Genomic DNA, 20,165 nt, shown 5'->3' with positions numbered 1-20,165 from the left:
TAACACACGTAACATTTATTTTACCAGAGTAGATGGTCCAAGTTAAAAGTACTCATGCAGTCAAGGGGCCTGGCGGCTGTAGAGAACTTTTCCCCGGTTTGTGCTATGTGTGAGCACTTCCGCTGAAGTGAACGTAAGGCAGAACCAAGATTGAGCAAGGTACAGGCACTTTGTTCCCAGGTCAAGCAGGGAAAAAGAAAGCCTACATCAGGTCCTGGTCCCCCCCACCCCAAAAAAAGCCTCACCGCTGTTAAACAAAATGCTGTAAAAAATACAAAAAACCCAAGATAGATACAGAAAGTCAGTGCTCCCTACCCATACGCTACTAGTTTACGTCATCATATGTAAGACCAGAAGTATAAGAAATCATAAATCAAAGCTTACTATTAACAAGTGTTCAGTTACCTGGGGTATTCAGCGATACGCGTAATACCAAGTACGTGACAGCCATACGCTAACAGCCTGCCTTGGCAGTGCCAACCGTGTCTGACAGCTCATCCAACCCTGCGGTTAAACAACTGCTTGTAGGAAGTAACATAGGAAAGGTATTTTAGATTCCACGTTACCTGGTTACATAAAACAGTGATTTACAAAAAAACTCATATACCAAACAATATTCTAAATAAATAGTTCGTCTCCATGACTATGTACAGAGTCCCCATGACATCAGTTATCCAAGAAGGGCATGTCTGTGTCCATGGGTGCCGGGGCAAGTTCACATAGATAGAAGAGCGTGGCCTCGCTTGCTTCCGCCTCCGTCAGCGGCTCCAGCCGCACCAGTTTGCTCTGGGTGGGCTCGGGGTCCAGGCTGCTCTCCAGGAGCTCGTCCACTTCCAGGGGTTTGTCAACAGAGGAGGGCGGTTCAGCTGTGGAGCTCCCGCTCTCAATGGCCGAGCCTGGGTTCCCATCGAGGAATGCAAGGAGTGGAAACGCAGTGTACTGTATGAGCTGCTTATCTAAGGGGAAGAAAATGCACAAAACATTGTTCACGTGCCTTTCTACATGCAGAAGGAAAAACCAAAATCCAACCCACAGAGCTTATTTAAAGAATAATTAATGAAAAAAACCATTATAGGTGTTCATTTTAAATAAGCAATTGAAGAATTGCTACATTCACGCATTACATTATTTCTTCAGATTCTCCTGCAAACACAACAGTTCCTCTGCACCTGGTGCAGTGCCAAAAACCTAAAGAGCAAATATAGTAAGTTTTTTCTTTCCGTTATTTGCTTATCAGCATGACACAAGCCAGACAAAGAGCAAATACCTGAGATGGTTTTTAGAACAATGCTTGTTCAACTGTTTAAAACTGTTTCAACAAAACACTACAACTAACCTGATTTGGGCTTAGAAACTTGTGTTTCCTGTGAAGCTGCTGGACCAGCGTTATTCTTGGTGGTTTCTATTCCCTTTGTCTCCATCTGGAAACAAAAGCAAAACCTTAAACACACACTTAAAGCCTTCTCTAATGCCGCTACGACACAGCTGACCAACTACTAAAAAAATTCACTTTTTATTTGTGACAGGATGCAGCGCTATCAGTTACCCACACTAGCAGGCCTTGGCTGAGGAAATGTGAAATGAAAACACAGGCTTATTCAAGCAAGAGCCACAACTAATGCTCATAAATGAGTAGGACAAATTCAAAGAGCTGGATCTTTGCTTTGCTGCTTATTCTTGTGTTTCTTTTCCCAGCAGGCAACACAGACGAACCCATTCTGACAAAGTGTGTACCATGTTTGCATCTTAGCAGATAGAGACTGGTACAATGTACAGGTATTGGCCTCAAGGTAATACGAGTTTTAAAGGACATTATTAATTACTGTGCTTTCCCCTTTTTAATACCTAACAAACATGATGAATTCAGCTGCAGCCTTCCTATTCTTATGGAAGTCTTGAAAGCCAGAGCACCAAAAAAAGAGCTGTTATACCAGTAAAGAAAACAATAAAGGATGAATAAAGTTCACATCTCTCACTACTGTGTACATTGAGCAACGGACTTGAGACTTACTTTGGTATTAGTGATATGATCTGTGGGATTCATCTGCACGGAGCTTGTAAAAAGCTGAGTAAGACAAAACACATCAAGTTTAGGTATCTCGATGTCGCTATTAAGAATACAAGAACATCACATCTGCACGTGTGAGAATCATCCCTGTCCTTAATGTTGTCACCCTCTATCAGGATTAGAGGTTATTTGCAGGTAGTTACCACTTTTGCAAGGAAAACCTGGCTTTGGAGTGTACTGGTTTGGAATTCCATGAACCTCGGTCACAAAGGAAACAGTCTAAGTTACATGTAACATAGTTAACATGGTTTGCCGCTGTCTTAAAATACCTGTCATCTCTTCTTACATTGATGCATGGAGAATTGTGTACGGTAAGGAAGAACGCACCCCGATCAAGTTTGCAAGCAACACCAAGCTGGAAGGAGTCATCAACACATGGGAGAGCAGAGCTGCTGTTACGAGGGATCTCAGCAAAGCAGGAGAGGGGCCAACAGCCGCTCCATCGGGTTCAACAGCCAAATGCCTTTTAGGCAAAATAACCTCATGTGCTGGCCCAGGTTAGGGAACGAATGAAAGGAAGCAGCTCCTCAGAGGGGGTGCCTGGGAGTTCTGGTAGACAACACCCTACCACGAGTCAGCAGCGTGGCCTTGCTGCAGGGAGGCATGCTTTGCTGCAGGCAGAGTGCAACCAGGAGGCCACTGGAAGTGATTATTTCTCCCTGCACAGCACCTGAGGCCACTTGTGGAAGAGTGTGCAGTTCTAGGCTTCCCCCACACAAGAGTTTTCAAACTAGAGGGCATCTGGAAGGCCACAGATGTTTGGGAGCTTAGGACATACAAGAGGCTGAGGGAGCTTGGCTAATCATGTCCGGAGAGGCAGACCTGCTTCTGAAGAGGTGTTACAGAGAAGACAAACTCCACCAAGATGAACAAGGGACAAGAGGCAAGAGCTACTACCTCCCTGCAGCAGGGAAAATTGTGACTGACATACAAAGAAGAGTCAAGCACCAGAACATGCACCCGAGGGGCTGTGGAATCTCCCATCTTGTCGCGAGTGGTGTTCCCCAGGGCTCAGTGTTGGGGGCTGGTCCTGTTCAATATCTTAATTGATGATCTGGATGAGGGGATTGAATGCACCCTCAGTAAGTTTGCAGATGACACCAAGCTGGGTGGAAGTGTCGATCTGCTGGAGGGCAGGAAGGCCCTACAGAGGGACCTGGACAGGCTGGATTGTTGGGCTGGAGCCAACGGTATGAGATTCAACAAGGCTCAGTGCCGGGTCCTGCACTTGGGTCACAACAACCCCATGCAACGCTACAGACTTGGGGAGGAGTGGCTGGAGAGCTGCCTGGCAGAAAAAGGTACTGGGGGTGTTGGTTGACAGCCAACTGAACATGAGCCAGCAGTGTGCTCAGGGGGCCAAGAAGGCCAATGACATCCTGGCTTGTATCAGGAATAGTGTGGCCAGCAGGAGAAGGAAGGTGATCGTGCCCCTGTACTCGACACTGGTGAGGCCGCACCTCGAGTACTGTGTGCAGTTTTGGGCCCCTCAGTACAAGGACATTGAGGTACTGGAACGTGTCCAGAGAAGGGCAACAAAGTTGGTGAAGGGTCTAGAGAACAAGTCTTAAGAGGAGCAGCTGAGGGAACTGGGGTTGTTTAGTCTGGAGAAGAGGAGGCTGAGGGGTGACCTTATCGCTCTCTACAACTACCTGAAAGGAGGTTGTAGTGAGGCGGGGGTTGGACTCTTCTCCCTAGTAACAAGAGATAGGACGAGAGGAAATCGCCTCAAGCTGCGCCAGGGGAAGTTTAGGTTGGATATTAGGAAAAACTTCTTCACCAAAAGGGTTGTCAGGCATTGGAACAGGCTGCCCAGGGAGGTGGTTGAGTCTCCATCCCTGGAGGTATTTAAAAGAAGGGTAGATGTGGTGCTTGAGGATCTGGTTTAGTGGTGGACTTGGCAGTGATAGGTTAGCGGTTGGACTCGATGATCTTAAGGGTCTTTTCCAACCTTAATGATTCTATGATTCCATGATCTGCGGAGATTTCAGAATTTAAGTCAACACGGTCCTGAGTAACACGATCCAACTTCAAAGCTGGCCCTGCTTTGAGCATGGGGGCTGGCCTAGATGGCATGCACAGGTCCCTCCCAACCTAGACCATTCCACTCAAGACAAATCTGAAGAGAAATTGAGAACATATACATATGCCTGAGAAATGGCAGAGAAACTTGTAAAATAAATGTGAAGAGCCTTTTAACCCCAGTTCATTGAGAAGACCGCGGATGATGTGCTGGGCTATTTCAAAGCAAGAGTATTAATCTAATTTTTGTCTGAGTTCACATAGCAACAAATAAGTGCATTGTTTCATTAAGAAAGCCATTCTTCAATCAAAAACTTCAGCATTCACTTGAGCAGTGGTGAAGCACTGAGAATTACGCCAGTGTCCCAGAAACATATATTCACAAATACTTATAACTTTCCTTTCTTAAAGGGAAGAAAGGCAAAACAAAAAAAATCTGTTGTGTTTTAAGTCTATTTTAAACAGTAACAACCCACACAAGTATTTTCTGCAGTGTATTACCAAAATACTTAAAATAAACAGTGGAAATTACATCGACCAGGAGATCCGGATCTATGCTGAACTGTCGTCCTGATAACATAGCTTGGAAGTCCTCTAAACTGCAGTCGATACTGTCAAGATAATCCAGAAGTTCAACTCTAGAAGAAAAATTATATTTTACTGCTGTAACCCTTAACAAAAGGAAGAGAAATACACAATTAAGCTTTGCACAGATGTACTACATGCATCTAAAAATCTTCACCAGAACTAGCATGAACAAAGTCTTTCATTAGAAACTGCCTCTGGAAAAAAAACCAAAACTTTTAGCCTCTTTAGAGGACAACCCAAGTAAAGCAGACAGGTGCTCCGAAACCGATATGACATCAACACAACATCATGATGTAACATCAGCAGAGATGCAATTCTTGCACCCAGGTAGCCCTAAAGAGTCCCATCGGCCTGTAAGAGCTGCGCAGATAAATCCTGACAGTATAAACAACGATATCCACAGCATTACACTGTCAGATCATGCACACCAACTCGCTTCACCAAGAAAATCAGAGGTCCCATCTTAAAATACTTAGAAGGATCTCTAGAAACTGGCTAGAATAAAGGTGACCTATAAATTTGAAGTTCTCAGTAGAAACTACTATACAGTTCTTTTTACTTCAGCCAAAAAATCAGTTCTAATACTTGAAAAACCATGAGACCAGGCTACTCACTTTCCAAGAAGATTTATATTCTGTGAAATTACTCCATTCTCATTGAGTATGGAATCCATCATTGAGACCGGATCTTCTGCAGTTAAAGTCGACTGGTTATTCAGCTGTACAGCACTTGACATGAGCGGGCTCGTACTGTCACTGACAGGGCTGAGCGGATCATTAGCAGGGACAGCAACTGATTCTGTGCTTTTATCCCCTTGAATTACAGGGGCATATTCTTCTTCATTATCATCTTCCACAATTACGATATCGGGAGAATGACTACCACTGTAGTACAAGACAAATGAATTAAAGCATTTCATACACTCATTTGAATCGGTACTATTCCACAGGCTTAGCCACTTCCCATTTTAGTCAAGCAACTATAAGGAAATAAACTTTCCTACTGCTTTTTAGTAGAGAAAACAGCAAGATACTCTAATATCTATTTACTTCTATAGGGCTAAGTACAGACAGGAAGGAACATAGTCACAAAATGCTTGGGACTGGAAAACAACCTTGAAATTAACAGGCTTAATAAAGTTCAAAGACCACAACAACACTTGACAAACAGCAGAGCAAATTATCCTCCATAAAAATCAGGAAAAACAAAGGAAGCCATTCCTGTCTGTATTCATAACCTAAAGTAAGACATCATCACTTACTCTGTCTTTGGACAAGTAGCATATTTAACAAGAGCGCAATAATACAGATTGCTTCTCACTAGTTTCTATCCTCTGCGTATTAAAACTCCAACAGCCAATTAGCTATTTGGAACAAATCCAGAGGTCAATTGATCAGAACCTAGTGTGAATTCAGAGATAAAGCTTCTACATGTGCAGGAGTACTGAATAATTCTGACCACTTCATTAAAAAAACATTATCTAAGCCACCTGAATTATTGCATATCATACAATGCTGAAAGCCAATTATCTCCACAGACTTCTACAGACTTCTTACTTGGAAGAATCTGAAGTGGTATCTTCATTTGCTTCTGGTGTAATGGGAATATTTTCTTCATCACCCATGGGATTTTCTTCATCACCCACATCCTCAGTGACATCATAAATTATGATGTCATCTGAAATCTGTTCCCTTTGTTTTAAGCCCTCATTTCTGTTGAGAGGTACCTGAGAATTATTTTAAAGGGAGCCAGGGGACAGAAAGACAACAAGCTTCAGCATTCTTGATTATCATTTTATCTTACAATGCTTCAATTCTTAAGAGGTGTAAAAGCTTTCCTACAAGCTTACAAGATTACAAGCTGTTTGCATAGATCTACATTTAATAGAAAAACATATAAATAAAGGAACAAGCTGGAGAATAGCAGCTACAGAAAAAAATGTTTGGCAAATCCCACAGGCATAGAAATAAAAATATACTAGCACTGTCAGCAAAAGCAACAAAAAAGCTGCGACAACAGGACTGCACAAGAACTAAAAATACTAAAACAGTGGCTGCCGTTTAAATAGTACTTTGTTATTAAAGCCATTAATTCTAGTACCATGCTACGGCACTCATTCAAATGATTTTCTCATCAACCATTATTTGGACAGCAGAAAATAACTTTCAGTGGCGTGACACATTCAAATGGCACAGGAAATTGATATTATTTTTGCTGGGTTGGATGCTGCCTTGCAGAGCAATACTCTGGATCCTTGTCCCTGTATGGGGCTAGGGGCACCTGGCTCCCAGAGGTAGCAACACAACATACGCGTGCTATTTCCAACAGCACTATTGTTAAAGCAAACTGCTTTCAGTAGGATCACATCAAGCTGTATTTAATACACAGGTACTTGGCTTATACACGCTTATATTGAAAAGTGAATGGTGATTATCAACACACTTGGTTTCTGAAGGAAACATAACACAGTGTATCACTTATAAAAGTTGATCGCCTTCAGTACACAGCTGTGTTTTACTCCCCATAAGACTACCCACTTGATCTGTCTGCCCCCCTCCACTCCTTCCATCATAACAAAGAGTACACACAAAAGAAAACTTACATGGTGGCTACTGTCTGCCGGTTCTTTCACAAGTTGTTGAAATACATTCGACTTTGTAGGTCCGTTAGTGTTCAGAAGTAGAGGCCTATATCAGAAAGAGTAAAGGAAGAAAGCCACCTCAAAGGTAATTCTTTGGTTTTAGTCAACAAAACATGTCAGTATATTGACTGTCAGCAAGTTTTCAAGACCATATTTACCTCTTGCGTTTTAGGCTCACTAGTTGGTTATTCTGCACCAAGGTAACAATAAATTGTACAATCTATAAGGAAAATAACACTGTTGTTAGTAGCTTACTCTGTAATTGCTTCTCTCAGAGTACCAAGACACTTTATAGTAGAGGACTTCAACAATAAAATCTATACCTAAACAGCAGGTCACTTATTTTGTGTAGTAACTCTCATATAGAACTGTTCAGAAAAGTTAAAAATCACAGTACAACAGTGAACACTACTGGTAATATATAAAAAGAAGAGTTATTCAGTTGCCTGAGAAAGGCTTTTCACATAGCAGGTGTTAAGAGCAGACTTTTACACTACATCACACAGTACACAGAAAAACATCTGGTAACTCAAATGATTAGAAGAACTCTAATATGCAATGACAGAAGGCATATAGGGATGTTGACTGTATACATCACCTCTGTCTGTATAAATACTTGTTCTGGTGAAAGGCACTTTTGATAGATTCAGGAAAAAATGACATGTACACTTAACTATTCATCAGCTGCCTTTCCTTTGAAACGTTAGACTTCTTCCTGTATGTTCTAAATTTAAGGATTAAATGTATGCATCTGGCTTGAACAAACTGCAAAAAAAATCAGTAAGAGTCTGCTACATGGCTGCTTTCAGTGTTGCTATTTCTGATATGTAAAAAAAATGTGTAAACTCTTTGCATTTACATCAGTTTTGGTAGATCATAAATCTAACTGTTAAACTAAGCTAAACTAACATATTATCAGTGGGTTCCACTCAATGTTCTTCTGGTAACTTCAGAAATGTAGTGCCAGTGGGTCACTTAAGCGGGACAGTAGTGAATTTCCAGTACAGAACTCTGTAATTCTTGCAGGGAGCAAGTTTTTCCTGAGATCACCCAACACAGAATATTAGTCATCCAATTCCTGAAGTCATAAAAAATGGATGGACCATTTTAAGGGTACCTTAATGATGTATGAAGTTCTTGAACCTCTTTCTTTGCAAATGTTTACAAGAGTTTGGCCTTTATCTTCTGCTTACGTGGTGAAATACATTGAATATTTGTTTCACAAAGATTTGTTCACCATACACCACCACCCTGTTGTTTTTTCTATTGAAAAGACATTTCACACACTACAAAAAAAACAGTGAGGGCAAAGTAAGGTAACATGTGGCACAGTATTTCCACTTCAGAAGCAGTCACTCACTCATTCACATACAACACCTGAATGAAACATTACCTTCCGAATAACTTGCTGTTGTTGCAAGTGTTTTGCTCTCAGTTCTGCCACTTCCCTCCAAAGGGTTTCATTCTCTCTGTTTGAAAAGGATGATTAAAAGTAAAACTAAAACTAAGTTTTAAAATATTTACATGAACCATTTTTGTTAAAGATTAGTTGGCTTCATTAAAGCTCTTTGAAATGTGTTTTTAGATTGGAGGGGGAAGTCACACAGTCAGCAGCCTTGGCAAATAATTATGAAGACAACAAAGACCCTGCAGAGAATTTCCAGCCCCCTTAAAAAGAATATCCCGAATTTGGCAATACTTATTACATACACATTCGGCGTTTAAAAATTAACTATTTTGTTTCCTTTCCTGTAACAAAGTTACCTTCTCCTTTTCCTTCTAGTAATTAAATCCTAGGGAATCCAATTTAAAAAAAAAATCAAGCATACAACTGATTTCTGGCAGCAGCAAAGGGCCAAACAGCATAAGAATGCAGTTTTCTCTCACCACTAAAAACCAGTTCTTCACCTATATCAAGCCTGTTTGTCCTCCCTCACACACCTCTTGCTAGATGCAAGCCACCTGTCAGCAACAGTACGTCCACCTTGAAAGCATCTTTACAGAACAAGCTCTCAAGTCACATGGGCAGCTGTAGGTCATCCTAACAGTTGCCTCTATTAGCTCCAGTAAAGGGGCATGTTAGGTGCTAAAAAATAACAGCACAGCAGAGATGAGTTTTCATGGAAGACTGCCATTTTACAAACCTTGGCTTTTCCAGTACTCACAGCAGTCCAGTTACTGAGACAGTATAAAAACTGCTGTAGAGTGGCCCTTGCTGTCATATCCACAAACCTCATTGATTCCAACAGCATAAAGCACATTAAGAGGTAGGTAATGAATACCAAAAGCTTCCATGAATAAGAAAACATACCACCCTCCTCTCTTTTGCAGTTTAGTTTTCAACATGGACATATGCCAAGAAAAGGGGGAAAATCTCTCTGCTGGTGTTTGGGTTTTTAGGAAACCTGAAGCTCAGTTTGCAGAAACAGCTGTTTATATGCAGTATGATGAATCTTCCTACTCAATCCTCAAACCACTCCTATATCCAATATACAATTTAAGACTACAGTTCCATCACAGGTTTAACTCAGGTCAGGGATTCTGAACTTTCTCTATTTCTCACCAGCTTTATTAACATTTTGTAGCACTAGGTCTTCTGATTGAGCTCCAGTTCCTACCTCAATCATTTTAAATTCATGGGAGAGCAATATGGATATCAAAGACCAACCAGTCTACATTCACATCTCCACAACCTGTAAGGCCATTAGCAACTGGATGTCATTTCAGCCAAAGTCAGCCCTGCTCTGGGCACGGGTTTGGACCTGATGGCCTTCTGAAGTTCCTTCCAACCCAAATTCATCCATGGTTTGAAAAGGGTGAATATCAACATTTTTAATCTAGACTGGCCAGATTCTAATACTCTTCCTAGACAAAATAAGTTTGCCTCTGAATACTCCACCACTCAAGTAATTAGAACCGAAGACTAGAAATGACAACATTTACTTATTAAAACTTGAACTAATCAGTGATCTCTGCCACAGAGGTACACAGCCATCTACGTTCTCAAGTTAACGTAAGTTAAGGAGTCCTGAGACAGAGTTACTGCTGAGGTGCTGTGACTTGCAGTGCATAGGCTTATGCTCATATATCCTGTCTGTATCTACATACTGTAAAGGATTAAGTAATTTGTGACACATTTCTCTCTTCATTGAGAATAAATCATAGTTACTAAATAGGTAATAATGCAGTTCTAGAAATACTCTATTTACATTTGGGTTTTAGATTCTGTACCTCTGTCACTGAGGTAACTAATGAATTTCCAAATCAGATTTCTAAACAGATTTTCACAGGCATTAACTCTTCTGCAATTTTTAGCAGCAGAGGAATGAAGACAACAGGAAAATAAAAAGCAATCAGCAAAGATATTAACTGCAGTAAGAAGGTATTATAAGCAATTTGCACAAACCAAACTCTGCCTCAAACTAAACACAGTAACTACTTGAAACTTGAAGACATAAAAAAGCATACTTTATGCTAAGAGCCAAGATGAATATTCAGCCTCAGCAGCATTATGGGAATATTATTAAAAGCGTTATTTAATTGCTCACTACTAGACAAGTCTTCAAACACCAACATTGCCTATTACTTTTAGCTGTATCAGAATATTAAATTTTAAATGCAATTCTTTTACTGAGAATTATTTTCCTAAAGCACTATTTAAAGTTAGGCAGTAAGAACTCAAGAGACACCTAAAATTAGGTCTTTGTCACATCTATTATCAGAATTACTCAATTTTAGGGATCAGTTGCTGATGGAGCAACTTACCTCTTCAAAGCAGACAATCGCGATTCAATAGTCTCTTGTTTAATTTGCACCTTTTGAGCACTACTTATTATTTTGGAGAGATCTTCCTGACGTATCTTGTTTTCTTCAGGTCTCGAAGAAGAAACCTTTAAAAGATTAGAATCCAGAAACAGCACTTCTCTTTACTCATTGATAACTATTATTTTCTTTTGGTGATCAAGTATTTTTTCTTCTACTGTTGATAAACTATACATTTAAGTTAATAATAACCAAAGCATCAAATAAAAAAGAAGAGAAACAAATAGAAATGTCCTCTTACAGCTGTCACAACGCTAGCTTTAGTTGGTACAAACATGTGTACATTCAGATTCTTCAGACATTCTCCTAAGTGCTCTACTTCACCATAACTGCTTCACAATAACCCAATGTTAATAAGCACATCCCTCTCACTGCAGTTTATCTTGCCATACTTCTATGTGATATCTATATTCACCTGACTCACAAGAAGAGCAGAGCACATTTCAGAATCACATTTAGCAGCATAACAAACATGTTTATAGGTTTGCTCCCTGTTCTCTTCGGTGGAAAGCTTAATGCTTACAGTAGCTTTGTTCTTAAACAAGCTACATAAATGAGCAGATTGTTATATTACTGATGGTAAAGTCAAGGCATGCCCTGCACTTCTTCTAATACCCATTTGCAAAATGTCATATTTGCATAACTCACTCACTTTTGCCACCTGTGAAACTTACTATAGTGACAGCAAGGCAGGTCAGATAAAGAAGCCTAGTCAAGTCCCCCAAAATATCTTTAAACAAGTCCATATATATCTATATCTATATCTATATCTATATCTATATCTATATGAGACCAGCCCAATTTGCTTCCTTAAACTCCAAGCTTATTTGCATTCACAATCCTGCAATTAAACTTGACTTGAACTTGGCTATTCCTTCATACTTAGAGTTTTCCACATACTAAGTTTTCACTAACCTTCCTTTTAATGTGTTCCAACAAGTCCTCCCGGCCCTGCTTAAAATACGGGTGCTGAAACTCTACTGGACCGTCTCGCTCCAGTTTGACAATCCCAGAATCAACATGGACAACTTTACGGAAGCCATCTTTAAAAAAGAAGCAGAAGACAAAAAAAAAAACCCTCTCAAAACCCACATGAAGAAATTCAAACTATGCTGTTCCAACTAGCCTGACACCAGTTTTGAGGATGAGACAGTATCTTAGTTGCAGTGAACACAGGGCCACTGCTCAAAGGAAACTGTCTATAACTAAACATGTACAGGATCTATGACTATGCTAGAAAGCAAAAACCCAACAACTTACACATGTTTAACTGTCTGACAAAGCTTGCCATGTTGTTGTGCTTGAAGTACTTGGGAAGAATCTCTTTTGCGAATCTCTGTTCATCCAACACCAAGAAACTCTGGCCATTCTAAAATGAGAGACACATTAAGCTACTTAAATACCGTTGTAGAAAACATGCTGGGCTTTTAGAATTAATCACCAGATAGGAACGTTTCCTTTGTACATGCAGTACGTAACTGATCTGCTTGCCTAAAATTTTCCACAACAAATAGTGTACAAACCCTGCAGTTGCAAAGCAACAGAGTATTATCAATTCACACTGCTATCCATATCTGTGTTGTTATTACTTCCTCAAGAAATGAATTAACTGTGTACCGACAATTACCGCAGTTTCACTAAGGACAATACTATCAATTTTGTACGTAGCTTCAAAGTATTGGGAAGGAATATAACAAGGAGACTGTGCAAGGATAAAAACCAACAAACAAGTGAGAGTCCCTTCTGCTTTCTGGTATAAAAGCATGATTGGTTTGGTAAGACTTGTAGAGCAGACGGAGCTATCAAAGAGATGGGGGTGCCTGCTGGGTTTTGGAGTTATCAAAAAGGTAATCACCCAAGGCCATATCCCCTTCCCCTGGGATGGCAGTTGTGAGAGGACTGACCTATGTCATCCACAGGCTTTGACTAAATTAGAAGGCTCAGCTCTTTGTTCTTCAGCGACTGTGCTCCGTTAACTGAAGGACAAATAATTGGTAGAATCCAGATTACCTACTTCAAAATGGCTTAGGCTTTGTCCACACATCCACAGTACCCTCACCTGTATTTAAAGAGAAGCCTATCATTTTCGACAAATATCAACACTGATACTGCATCTTCTTAGAAGCCCTTTAGTTCAATGAGTCACGTGCTTCTTATCCCCAAATGCCAGCAGTCCTGTGACCCCAAGAAGCTTGACAAACCGACCATGTGAAGACCCTTGCCCAAGAGCTTGTTTCTGACAAACCAGCAAGGACTGCCAGAAACAGGATTTACAAATGGCCCACCACTGGAGGAGTTTGGAGCTTAAAACTGAGAGCAGGGCAGGAAGGTGAAAACTTCCCAGTAATGCCTACCTACCTCCTGCTGAGAATCAGTCAGCGGAAGCAAAAAGGGAAGCAAAGCAAAGGCAGGAACAGACCACTTCAGCCAATGGGTTAATGAAACTCACCAGCTGAAGGTACTCAGGTTGCTACAGCAACCTGTGACGCTAACAGACAGCTTTCATGTGGCACCTTGCTTTATTGTCACTTTGACATTGCTCAGGCCTAGCACAGAAAAATCTGGGGAACACATCTACTAGGTCTCGTTGTCCTGGCAGTTGTTCACAGCAAAGCTATACAGATGTTAAGGCCTGACTTGAACTCACTGAAGCTAAATACAGTTTTCAAGCCCTAGTGTTACCGACTGCAGCACACAGCAGTCTTCCAAGGACTTAATTTGGTACTCTCTGTATGTGTCTCCGGGGTCAACACACACCTGTGGCTTCACTGAGACACATATGCATGGAGACAAAATTTGGCTGTCCAGTTTCAGATGGTGTTTATCCTTACAGTGTAAGGACATGGATTTGTGTAAGAAGAAAGTGAAATATTATATTAACTGTACTCTTTCTCCCATTATGCTTGGTACTCTTTCCGTATCCCACCATATCGATATAGCGCATTTTTAAAAGATGTCATCACTTGTGTACCAAGTGACCCCAATACCTTCCCCTACACAAGAACTGCTGGATGCTGATAATATCAACCATGATTAACAAGAACTGCTGGATGCTGATAACATCAACCATGATTACTGGATCTTCCTTCCCCCTTACAGAATCTCAAACAATTAGTTTTTATTTTTAATTTAAAAAATACAATGATACCTAACAATAGCCTTGGTATGCTTGAGATAAACATAAGCAATGAATGTGGCAAGTCTTCATTAAAATGTAAGGTGGCAAAAAGGCCATTTCTTAAGCTAGACAACATCTGAATCTTCATAGAGCCCTTAGTGCCTCTCTTTCAGAAGAAAAAAAAAAAGTTTAGAAGGAAAAGCTGCTGTAATCTACTGAGTCTACCTGCTTCCTTCTTCGGGAAGTTTTGGCTGAAGTTACTAGTAACTCATTATCAGTAAAATGTTTAAGACAACATTTCATCATGCTCAAGCATTTAAAATAAGTTCAGCTGAGAACTGCCATCTCAACACCACCTGAAGACGTTGATACAGTTTGAGAACAGGTTTTTAATACTAATTTTAAAAACATGTAAGATATAGAGAAAAATGTAGTATTAAAAAAAAAAACCGCTTAGCATTTATCTCAAGAGTCAATGATGCTTACTGCAGCAAGCTTGCCAGCCCTTTGTGACATTGTAAGAAGGTGGTTACTTCCTGCCTTCCAATATTTTAAGATATTGATAAACTCTGTGCTCTGATAATGCTTCTTTAGGATTCCCTACAACACCCTGCATTTGAACATAAAGGATTCAAGATGAAGGGACATCCAACTTAGGTTTTAAATTTATTTTTTTTAAAAAAACCATCAGAGCAGATGCATAGCAACACGGCCACTGCACGCGTCTAACCTGCAGTTGCCAGGAAAGGGACTTCAGTTACTGACATGAACAGAGTCAGATTAACGCTTGTGACCCCCCTAAACTCCCCCATCACTACCGATGGGTACCCGATCTGACTGTCTCCAGGGAGGTGCCCGGGACCCATCCCCCGCCCACGCCTGGGGGTGGGGGCGGTGCGGGAGGGCAGGGGATGGGGGTGCGGGGGATGGGGTGCCCGCCGTAGCAGGCGGAGGCCGATCGGCGGCCCCCCAGCGCCACAGTTGTCGGCCCCACGTGCCCGCCTGCCGGCCAATCAGCGCCGACCGCTCCCCGCTCCCCCCCCCTCCCCCGCCGGCAGCCCCCCCCGCGACGCGGCGCCCCCGGCCCCCCCCAGCCCCGCCACGGGCGCCGCCGGCCTGGGCGGGCGCCCCAAGGGGGGAACGGGGTCCTGTTCGCTTTGCGTACAGCACAGGCGAACGCCCCCATTTCCCCACCCCCCTCCCCCGGTGCAGGCGGCTATCACGCAGCCCGCCACAGGCCAGCCCCATTATTTAAGAGCCCCGCAGTGGGAAATTCCCCCGCGCTTCCCGCGCTACGGCTTAACGCAAGCCGCGTGCGGCCGCACCGCCCACCGCTCTCCCGACCCTGCCCTTCCCCTCCGTGCTCAGGGTCGCCCGCCGACCGCCCCGCGGGGGAGCCCCCAGCCTGCTCGGTCAGGGCCGGCAAGCGGGCTCCCTGGCGGGCACCGGCGCCCGTACTCCGCAGGTACCCGCGGCCGGCGATGAGACAAGCCAGCCTCTACCCAACTGCCCTGCCCGGGCTGAGGGGAGCTGCGGCGGCCCCCAGCCCCGCGGCGCGGTGAAAGGCCGGCTGGAGCGGCTGCACCGGAGGCGGCACGGCCGGGGACAGCGGGGGGCGGGAGCAGGGCGGCGCGGCCCCGGGCCGGCTGAGGGGAGCCCGGCCACGCCAAGCGCGGGTGCACGGTTTTCTGCCCTCCCCACGCGGGCCGAGGGCCCCACCACCCCCTAAAGGCAGGCCCCGGGTGCGGGAAGTGCCGCCCGGCGCCACCGGAGAAGGGGGGGGGGGAAGAGGCACCTCCCGCTGCCCCGCGCACGCGGAGCCGGGGAAGGAAAAGCAGCGTCCAACCGCGCGTCTGGCGCGCGCGCCGCACCTGGCTCCAGGTGATGAGCTGGTTGCTGGGGGCCTCGCCCACCAGCGCCCACAGCTTGCTGAGGAAGGCCGGGACCCCCGCCCCGGCGGAGGGCGGCGGCTGGGGCTGCGGCTGGGGGGGCTGCGGCTGCTCCTGCTTCATTGTCGCCCGCCCGGGAGCCTCCGCCGTCTGGCCGGGGGAGGGGCGCGAGGGGAGGAGAAGCCGCCGGGCCTTCCCCTGCCCGCGCCTGCGCACTGGGCGGTCCCCGCATGCGCAGCGGCCCGCCGCACGTGCGCCTGCGTACCAGCCCACCACCTCCCCGCCCCTTCTCCTCTGTGCTTTACATAACGGCCCCACGTGCGCCTTCCGCACGTGTCACAACAGCGCGGGCCCGGCCGGCAGCATGCGGCGGCGCGTGCGTCCCGCCCGTGAAATGTGGAGGGACCGGGGCCAATGGGGGCGGGGCCAGGCGGTGGGCGGAGTGCAGCCGGGCAGCGGGCGCGTGGCGGGAGGCCGAGGAAGCGCTGAAGGAGATGGCGGGATGTGAGGGAGCGCTGCGCCCCCGGGATGCGGGGAGGGGCTCCCCTCTCTGTGCACAGAGGTCACGCAGGGCAGGGCAGGCAACTATAATTGCAGGTACTCGGCACCTCACTACCAAGCCCTTGCTCAGGGCACACAATCAGGTGTCCATCAACCTCATCCTCCACCACGGCCCAGCACTACACCCATGACAGGAATAACACAGAGTACACACCAGGCGTTAACACCAGCTGTATGAAAGGTTAAGGACAGTATTGCTTCCTTGGCAGGGGGTGTGTGTGACCCTCACCTGAAGAAAGATGATGTGAAAGATTATGTGATCCCTTCAGAGAGTATCAAACATAGCAGAGACTCAGACTGTGGCTGCAGCTGAAGCAACACGAAACAGAAAGCCTCAGCACCATCCCCTTCAACCTACTCTGACTTCTGTTTTGGCAAGTTATATGCCATGTAGGCATAGCTGGAGACACCTCATCTATTACCCTCAAGCTTCTCGTGGCTGTAGTTATAAAAAAAATTACTTCCAAGTTCTCATGTTCCTCAGTTCAATGACTTTTTCAATGAAAATCAGTACAAAATTGTGCAGGTTTTTCAAAGCTAGTTGAAACAGTCACTTCTGCTGCCAGTTCTCTCTCGGCAGTCTGCTCTCACCTGTGACTGGGATCCAGGGAGGGCAGCGGAACAGGTTGGCAAGGTCTCAGCAGCAACTTAGAGGTGCAGAGAACGTGCCTTTCTGAAGAGGTTTTTAAAGATGTTTTCAGAAAGGTGTAGTAGAAAGGTTAAGAAATAGCTTGTCAGCTGAAAAACATAGGCACACACAGCATGGTAAATCATTATATACATGATCTAAGAACACAATGATATGAGCGTATGCACAACAGAAACATCTAAGCTAACTCTAATCAGGCAGTCCCTAAGGAGACCTCTCTCCAAGGCGAGCTGTGTTTAGACTTCAGACCTACTGGCTACAGAGACTCTGAAAACAAACTGATTTAAATCAAAAGGATATCTCTAGGAAAATAGCCTAATGAATGGCAAAATGCAATGAAATGCATTTCTTTCCATACTCTACCAAGTATTTTGGAAAACTTAATAACAAACTTAATTGCAAATAATTTTTAAGAAATTGTTCTACAGAACTAAAACTAGCATTTCCACAACAAATCCTCATCAATTGACAGTGTTATTTGTATTTTATTTTGTTGAGAGTTCTCAAAAAAAGTCTCTAAGAATCAAGGTCGGCTCAATCTGCTTCAGTTTGCAGTGAGAATAAAGCACAATGGCATAGGAAAAAAATTGAGAACCTTTAGCATGGTAGCCTGCAGGAAAATGAATTTAAGTATTTCCATTTCAAGCTGTATATCACACAGCTTCTCTTTTCTCATAATCTTAGCAGGCTGCAACAGCCTGCTAACAAACTCACTGACTGAGATGCACTAGATCATTCCTGAGAGGAGAAGTCACAGTTACTAAGTTTATGGGTTCACTTGGCAGGGTCAGTATTTGGAATTAAAAACTTAAAAGAATGCCTTTTAAATTTAAGCACAAGTTTACAGTAATTGTCCAAGTAATTTTTCATCTTGACATGAATGCAGCAAGCTCCTACCAGGTTCCATTTATCTAGCTACAAATGCTAGATAAGCAGAGAGAACATGGTTGTGATTTAATATGGACACAGTATTGCTCTCCATCTTACATTTTTTATTTACAACATACATTTGAAAATAGGAGTTGATTTGCAGAATTGTTGGACAGTATTTCAAACTGTGCTTGTAAACCCTGAATTATTTCAAAAGGTAAAATGCTATATCGGTATCTTTTGCTTAGACAGAAGTGGAACCATGCACTTAATTTTCTGCATCTCACTAGCAGGTTGAACATCCTCTTGATGAGAAAGACTGTTGTATAGCTTGATTTCCAATATCTTATAGCTGAGGGAAATCTTTTAACCTTTCTTGCTAAACCTTAGTTTAGGAAAAAAAAAATGTTCTTCTGAAGCCTTAAGGCTTAAGAACTGGAAGTTATTAATGTAATGCTTAGCATAAAATCTTAGCTACATACAACTCAAGTAACCCTTCAATTAGTTTTTTATTATCTTACAAGGTTTGAGCACAAGGTAATTGCTTGCCTATGTTCATAAAGCTTCCTGTTACATTATTTTACAAGTCAGCCAGTGTAGAACTCACCTGTCTAACCCAGGGCTATTTTACTTCCCAGTATCTTCACGAGCAGTGCTACCAATCATCTTTTTCCAGTCTGCAGAAAACTTTTCCTCCATTCAGCTTGCAGAAACCTGATAATTATCAGTTCTGAGGCAGGTCAAGCTATTTAAGTCTTTCACAATACAATTCTCACCCTCCCCTCATCAGAAAAACATTAACACTGTAAAACTTTTTGGGTATTGTAAAACGTTGGTAGTTCAGAAGGAAGAGATCTCCTTCCACATCCCTCAACTAACCCCTCAAGCCCCAGCAGATGCTGTTCCTCCCCAACCTTGTTCCTCCTCCCTCAGACCCGCAGTCCTCCGACATGCAGGAGTGTCTGGGGACTTAAGAGAGTGCTGCCAACAGGGAATGTCTTGTTTCTGGTGCTCTTGTTTTCTTACAGCTTTCACAGAGAAGCTATATAGGTAGCAGCAGCTCAAATCTGGGCAGGAAGCCAAGGGACTAGAGCTAGATTTCTGTTCATATCACTACCTATTTATTTTGACATCAGGTATGCTTAGAATCGCAGCCACCACTGGTCTCCACTCATTCTAAAGCAGCTGGCAAGTCCCACAGCAGTCCCGTCCTCTCTTGAATGAGCTCTGGCCACTGACAGTCCAGTTTTGATGTAGTTTAAGGAAAATCATTCAGGATGGGGACTCTTTATTTTACAGCATACTTACAAATAGAGGTCACAGAACAGCCCTGATATAACACTTTTCTGATGTGAACTTCACCTACCCTCTCTCACTCCCTATTTTCTTCCATTGTAGTGGAATATTCAGCAAGGGTCAACAGCCAAGCTTTCGTTATGGGCTGTTACTATAGCTCTTGTAAGTTTGAAGTACACTCTGTGTGAATTCCTGTTACATCAGAGCCTGAGTAAAGCCCGAGTCAACTCCCCAAGGGAGACCAGTCTATAGATTTTCCTTAAGACAAACAGCATGATGCAAACCAAGAGACTGAAAATGCCAAGAGCGCCAAACATAGGGTGACAGATTACAAGGCGATACTCTCCTCTTCTTGTGACCGCTATTTGTCCTGACTGAAGCACACGACATCTGAAGGTTCTGCCAATGATAAGGTGGTAAAGAACAACACAGTTGTCCTGTAGCTCTCAGGCACACAAATCATTGTGTTGCAAATCCAGTTACCTTTATTGATTTGTCTATATTGATCTCTGTGAAAGCAAGGGACACATCAGTCACCGAGCTTGCATGTACATTGCCCCTGGAACGAGCACAGAAGGCCACAAGTAAACTGTCCTGCAATGTCTCTAGTATCAAGTGCTGTGCACAGCACTTCACAGCCA

At 43.6% G+C, this 20,165-nt stretch overlaps 1 protein-coding gene across 2 annotated transcripts in view; it reads right to left on the bottom strand.

The window, feature by feature from the left end:
* The window catches only part of HSF2 (heat shock transcription factor 2), a 45,557-nt gene continuing 25,392 nt past the window's right edge, over positions 1 to 20,165 (bottom strand). Inside the window, exons 1-13 of one of the 2 annotated variants that reach the window (XM_075087538.1) lie at positions 16,131 to 16,359; positions 12,402 to 12,510; positions 12,057 to 12,184; positions 11,085 to 11,209; positions 8,713 to 8,788; positions 7,478 to 7,539; positions 7,281 to 7,365; positions 6,235 to 6,404; positions 5,293 to 5,562; positions 4,623 to 4,728; positions 2,012 to 2,065; positions 1,337 to 1,421; positions 1 to 956 (exon numbers count right to left, since the gene is read on the bottom strand). In XM_075087538.1, the coding sequence (XP_074943639.1) occupies positions 667 to 956; positions 1,337 to 1,421; positions 2,012 to 2,065; positions 4,623 to 4,728; positions 5,293 to 5,562; positions 6,235 to 6,404; positions 7,281 to 7,365; positions 7,478 to 7,539; positions 8,713 to 8,788; positions 11,085 to 11,209; positions 12,057 to 12,184; positions 12,402 to 12,510; positions 16,131 to 16,271 (1,701 nt within the window). In that variant the 5' untranslated portion in view covers positions 16,272 to 16,359 and the 3' untranslated portion in view covers positions 1 to 666. Of the gene's footprint in view, positions 957 to 1,336; positions 1,422 to 2,011; positions 2,066 to 4,622; positions 4,729 to 5,292; positions 5,563 to 6,234; positions 6,405 to 7,280; positions 7,366 to 7,477; positions 7,540 to 8,712; positions 8,789 to 11,084; positions 11,210 to 12,056; positions 12,185 to 12,401; positions 12,511 to 16,130; positions 16,360 to 20,165 lie in introns of those variants that run through there. The other variant, XM_075087539.1, reaches the window with a different exon arrangement.

The sequence above is a fragment of the Phalacrocorax aristotelis genome, chromosome 3, assembly GCF_949628215.1.
Source record: "Phalacrocorax aristotelis chromosome 3, bGulAri2.1, whole genome shotgun sequence".
In the NCBI taxonomy this organism is placed as follows: domain Eukaryota; kingdom Metazoa; phylum Chordata; class Aves; order Suliformes; family Phalacrocoracidae; genus Phalacrocorax; species Phalacrocorax aristotelis.
The sequence above is the reverse complement of the archived record's forward strand: the minus strand, read 5'-3'. Positions and strand labels throughout refer to the sequence as shown.